Below are 6,686 nucleotides of genomic sequence, written 5' to 3' on the forward strand. Positions count from 1 at the left end.
ATATTCGCCCGTTACGCTGATGAGACTACGATGATTTCTCTAAATCCCGGCCCGATTCATTGTAATCTTTTAGTAAAATATTGACTTGATACGAAGACAATAATACAAAGATCCTGTTACTAACATGAAATTTTCTGTCCTGGTATATTCATTTCTATATAAAACACTTTGTACACACCTTCTAATCCATTGTTTTTCTCTTTAAATTAAGGCTAATATAATATACGGAACCCGCTTAAAATACGATTATTTTTCTTTGGCCCGTCAGTTTCGTACTAACGGGATGCGACTGTAGTAATGATTCTTGGAAAAATGTAGGCAAACGCTTCGCAGTAATGGTTTATATCCTCCGCACGAATCGTGCATGTTTTCCAGGAAGATTTTCCATTAGATTTTCTAAATATGGTTTTGTTAAACATTTAACCCAATAAATAACAAAACGCAAAGTGTTAGAATCGAACCTGATGTGTAGGAATGAAGCACGAAAAATTTCAGCCGGATTCGTGCACGCGACTAGAAGTTATGCAGGAACAAACAGAACGACACTACTCAAATTATTATATCTATATATAAAGCTAGAAAATGCATCTGTCTACACATATACACTAGTTACGTTACGTTAGTTACACTCGGCCACTTCGCTGTTCCTTATCAAAAAACAGCGGCCATCGTTTGAAACCCTATGCGAGTATAGTCTCTAGTATTGTAAATTACTCAACCAGCATGTAAATTATCATGTTACGTTCTTTGTTGAGCTATCGCGATTGGCGACTTTTTTACGCGCACACACTTACTCTACCCTACACTACACCCGCATCATTTAATCATCAAACGAAAATGAATTCCGGCAAATGTACATGAAAATGTGCCCACATTCGGGCCTTGGACGAACCCCTACATATTATCAGGAGTGAATAATAATAGATTATCTAAGATAATCTATAATCTATAATTGATAATCTATTATTATTCACTCCTGATATTATATGATGTGCCAAATATGACAACGCTTTGAATTCGTGGCGGAACGTCCGTCAGTCGGACGCCATTTCCATATCTTTGCTCGTCTATGTTATTCGCCTATTACAATCTAAAATCCCCGACAATTTGTATGATTATAATCATGGTTACAGAGAGGTAACTGGAGGGGGAAATGGACGCAGCAATCCTAGTTAACTCGTATTGAAATGAACAAGCTACAGCGCTATCCCATGAGGTCACGCAAATAAAATTGCAAGTGATGCCTGTCACTGTAACACGCATGTGAGAGCATTGATAATATAATATGTATACTACATCGCAAACCGTAGCAAAACCCATTTTCAAAGCATATATCAGACTACTTCTTGCCTTTATCATATCCAATGGCAAATGGAAGGGGTAATATCTCTAGAGAAGCAAGCAGAATTAATGTCCACATTAGATTTCCTGCACACGCTACATTTGGATCGCCGGGGGTCATTTTTCTCAATAATAGTTGTGAGATTACATAATAGCAGGATAATAGTGCCGCACACACACAGCACACGCGCACATATGCAATCCCCGCGCGCACATATGCAATCCCCCGCGCGCACACACTCGCGTGCAAACATGCGCTCACGGGTGCACGAGCAAAAAAATACGGACACAAGCACATAACAGTGTTCTTTCTGTTAGCTGAATAATCATGCTTCCATGGCATGTTGTACAATCAATTTCGCTTGTAGGTCTTATAAATGTTATCCGCCTATTCATTGTTGTCCTACACATATATCATTACAATACACCTACACGAAATACGAGAATTCATTTCATAACAAGTTCCTGTGGGTGTGTGAGTAATTCTGCGCACACAATGTCAGCTTCAGGCAGCAAAGTAATTGACAATAATACCGAATCACGTGTACGTAGCAGGGGCAAAAATTCATGCTATAATAAATCTTGTGCCTGTCATCGCCAAAAGTAATTTATCAAAAGTACACTCTCCACAAAATAAAATCTGCACACGACTAATCATAATACATATATCATTACATCTGAGCAGGCACCATTATACACGGTACATTAAAAAAATACATTTTGCTTGTTAATTGCTTATAAGTGTATGCATTTTTTACAATAACTAGCATTCCATAGGGGTTTGGTACACACAATTTTTGACAATGAAAAGTGCTAAGTTATGCCATTTAATCATCGATACAGGTTGATGAGACAAAGGGGAAGTAGGAAATGTATATCTTAAACGAGAGATAAAGTATGTACAACTGCATGGCCACTTAATATCAAAGGTGACCTTGGGATGAAATCGATTCAGTATTAGATGATCATCATTCATGTATAGGTCCCAACACCAGATACACCTCAAAAAAGAGAGCTGAGGAAAATTGTAGCACACTAACATATCATAATGTTGGTAAATAAGTAAGAAACGTCAGCAGGTAACGAATCATGTCACCTAAACAAGGTGTATGTATATTAGTTCAACCAGCAGTGTGCATGAGTGATGTTAGACAGAGAGAATGTACAGCCATAGAAGCTAAGTGTAAAAAAATCAACCACCGCTAATTAGAAGGAAATGCAAATATTAATACTAGAGCTAAATGACACGATGTAGAATCACTAATACAAACAGTCCTCGGCAGCACCAAAGTTTGCCTGTATAAAACACCGGGGTGAGCTAAGGTCTAACACCTATAGAAGTAATGAAATGCTGACAAGAACTTACTCAACGTGGTACATTAAAAAACGTTTTCTGGGCAAGATGAGAACCATGCCTTTGTCCTTGAGTATAAATACCGCTTAGGCGTGTGTACAAAGCATCATATTTATTAATTACTAGATGTGTGTTCTTGCAGTACACTAATGAACGTCACTAATAATTTCCATCTTAGAATGTTCCATAACAAGACGCATAATACCTGTATGAAGTTCCACAGAACGGTGACATATAACAAGACCAGACGATAAGGTCGCCACACCCGAGTGATAATGTTAATTAAATTTTATTCGGCTTATATGATCGACTGAGTCTGATTGTTCGTTTACTGCATGGGAGCCAGGGCTGAGTGCTAGTTAAGTGGCTTACTGCTGCACACAGAAGACGCTATCATCAATATCGCCTAACCTGGAGAAAGATTCCGGTTCTCTGATGTCATCAAACAAGGCAGGCAATTGGCTGAGCCATCCTGCTGATCGGATTCACCGTGCGCTGTTCGCCTGCGGCTTTAATCGTGTCGCGGCACTAATTTCATACTTATTTTCATTTCGGACTTGAGACGGTCTATTGTGATGTCACTCGGGGTTATTCGAGGCAGCATGGGATTACATGGCGGAGCCATCATCCAATCACATCTAGCCTCACAGCTTACATTAACTATGAGGGCTTTAGCATAACCAGCTGATCGTCACTGGAGAGAAAAACGCTACCTAACTGCGCTCTGCATTGTATGATGGACATTTTCACACCATAACATGCTGTATTTCCTCTTCTCACACAAAGGGGGAAATTTATACGACTTTGTGTAAAAGGACTCGAGTGTGCCTGCAGAGTATCATCATACACTGGTAGTTATGCCAAACATCTAATTCCTTGTGTTCAACTATCTAGAGAGGGGGTCAGTAAAAATCAGCAGTTATTTAATCAGAATGTCTGTCTGGAGTCTAGAATAAATTCAGAGGCAACCAGTATTCTAGTTTGTACAGGTCGAGTTTTTGTTAACTTAACCACCTAACCAGTGTCCGATTTTTTATGATATGAGGCTTTGATGTCTAACCATGCTGCCGGTTAAACAGGTATACAGTAGTATACGGAGTAATGCACACTTAACAAAGGCCAATGCTCATTGGTTGATTTTAGAGTTTAAAATACGTAATTAACCTGAGTTGATCTAGGTGACTAGCAGATATTCATACCAATTGCGTTGGCACTGGGAAACGTCATTATATTGATTGGTCTGTTATACATCGCAAACACATCAAACTATATATACAAATTTGTGAATCCTAAATCAGAATTTGTGTATTGATTATATGTGTATATTATACATTCTTGATTGTACTGTTGCTGCTTGCAGATTCCTAGTCACTGTGTAGAGATGTCAAGGGTCGGGGTTATTCCACTACTGCTCAACATATACCAAGAACGAGAACACAACTATGGCATTCTCATCGTCATAGCGAGGATCATTGGCAACTTTGCTCTCAATGAAGAACTACATATACCTTTGTACCAAGCAGGTACATGAGCGCGGAGAATTCTAGTAACGGTGGCCCTCGCATCCTGAATGTTGCGCGCGACGTCAGACCGTGAAGCATGCATTTCTCGCTGGCGTATTGCCAACGTTGCAGCTCGTGCTTCTATTTTCATGTTATTTCTAGAAGGAAGTGAAGTGGGTTTGTTAAGTAACGTATAAAAGTAATACTTATGTTACACCATGTGCGATTGATGGTGGGGTGATGAGGATTTGATCACATTTTTCATATCAACGTACTACTATAGAATTATATGATTAATTTTTGAATTATGAATTTATGATTAATTGAAACACGGGTTTTTAAAACCTTAATTTATGAGTTTTGATTTTCTCCCAGTATAATTGAATAAATAACCAAATGCATTAGTATTAGAAAACGAGAGTGCATTAGGTGGCATAAGTGCTCACCTGCTTTCACTGTATGACGTCAGCACACAGTAATTCCACAACTTGCCGCTCACACATTTGTAGAATTGTATATATGCACGTATTCAACTAGTCATGTAATCAGGTTTGTCATTATTAACTCCTGATGTAATCTAGATTTCAGTAGTTCCATTTATCATAAAAATGCTCATCGTGTATATAATGGTCACACAAATCTTGGTAATGATTAAATATTTTTTATTTGTGTAGGTTGGGTGACCATTTTAGCTCACTGGATACGCTCACCAAACCTGAAGTTATCCATACAAGCCAGTAGAGCACTGGCCAACATTGACAGAGATTTTGGTGGGAAAAAATACGAGAAGGGTATCTACCTTGTGTACCCGGAATATAGAACAGAGTAAGCACTGCCATCTGGTGACGCTTTTCATTATAAATGTTTATTATATTTTATTAGGCTTTGAGCTGTACTCATTTCTTGAATCCATCCAAGTATACCACGATAGCCAGTCAAACGAAGTAACATGAGTGTTTCGCTGAGTATTTGAGTTTGTTACGTTGGAGCCACCGTAGTGTTAATCACGTGAGTTTCCCACAAGCACTTTCTTTCTCCCTCGTGGCTTTGCGGCATTTGTCGTCTTAAGTGCATGCGGTATTAGGGTGAACATGGCGAACAAAGATAATGCCGTGGGTTTTTCGCTCTCGTCTTGCTCCCGCGTAGCTATTGCATCTATAGTCTCACACCGACCTATTATGTTGATCTATGTGCGCAGTCACATGCTGTGTGCGGACGTCGTCTTCGTCCACGGCCTGCTCGGCGGTCCGTTCAAGACGTGGCGGCAGGGTAAGCGGGAGCCGGTGGCTGCGAGTGGACCCGTCTCCGCCGAACCCCTCGTTGCCGACGACGACGGTGCCGAGGACATGAAGAACGACGCCGGATACACGGAGTGCTGGCCAAAGGTTCGTCGTCCCGTTACACGCCGTCCCACCCCACGCCATCCCGTCACGCCGTCCCACCCCGCGCCATCCCGTCACGCCGTCCCACGCTGCTCCGTCCCACCCCACGCCATCCCGTCACTAGGGCTATGACTTCATAAGAGAAATGGTCAATCTAAAGCCGTTAGTAAGTCAGGGAGCTCGCCAACTCTCATCCAAAGCTACGGTGCAAAATTCCAAACATACAAAGGCGATAGGTAAATAAATCTAGTTTGCTTGATGCTAAGGACTGCATTATAGTAAGTATCATTATAATAAGGTTATACTGTGGAACAGTCTTGTGAATTTTTGGTTGGATGTAGATATATTTAAAAACTATAGTGAGAGGTGATTATTTATATTATTGTCCATGAGAATATTACAAAAATGTGATTGTGATTATTACGAACATTTTAAAATATCTTGCCTTTTTGTATTGCAGCTATCCTAGTTGGCGCAACGTCAGTCGCAACATGGTAAGACAAGAGATTGTTTAATTATAAGTTATTGTTCAGTTACTGTGGTGTCTCGTAGAAATGAATAACCCTGCTTTGGTTATTTTAATTTTTTTTTTTAAATGATATTTTTAAAATGGTATTTGTCTTTCGCCTTATAGGTTGTACTGTTGTTCTCTACATGACATATTAGTCCGAGTGGCTAGGAATTAAAAATATTAACCCTGCCAACAAGTTTTCTGCATGGCTTCACATGCTGAGATTTGCATACTGAATATTAATGGCTTCTTGATAGTGTATCTGCATCAAGGTTGAGTTATATTCTATACAGTTTTTGCCCGTATGCCAAGGTATATATATTTTGTTTTTGCACTCTAGTGGTGTTTTAGTAGCAAGAGAAGTCTTGTCGATAAAGGAGAAAATCAACTTAACAGACCATCTGATGAACACCATTGATCATATTGAACATAATGCACGTTCATACATCTACCTCGAAAAACCTGACACGAAAAACCTGAGAGATGAGGGTGAGTAGATGAGAGATGAGGGTGAGTAGATGAGAGATGAGGGTGAGTAGATGAGAGATGAGGGTGAGTAGATGAGAGATGAGGGTGAGTAGATGAGAGATGAGGGT

The 6,686-nt window shown here is 39.8% G+C and overlaps 1 protein-coding gene across 1 annotated transcript in view; it reads left to right on the forward strand.

The window, feature by feature from the left end:
• The window catches only part of LOC106818789 (protein SERAC1-like), a gene marked incomplete at its 5' end in the record, with an annotated part of 22,145 nt that overhangs the window by 4,660 nt on the left and 10,799 nt on the right, over positions 1-6,686 (forward strand). The window contains 3 exons of the mRNA XM_014823465.1: positions 4,056-4,218; positions 4,872-5,022; positions 5,396-5,582. Of these exons, the coding sequence (XP_014678951.1) occupies positions 4,056-4,218; positions 4,872-5,022; positions 5,396-5,582 (501 nt within the window). The remainder of the gene's footprint in view (positions 1-4,055; positions 4,219-4,871; positions 5,023-5,395; positions 5,583-6,686) is intronic.

This window comes from Priapulus caudatus, unplaced genomic scaffold, assembly GCF_000485595.1.
Source record: "Priapulus caudatus unplaced genomic scaffold, Priapulus_caudatus-5.0.1 Scaffold2529, whole genome shotgun sequence".
Lineage (NCBI taxonomy): Eukaryota > Metazoa > Priapulida > Priapulimorpha > Priapulimorphida > Priapulidae > Priapulus > Priapulus caudatus.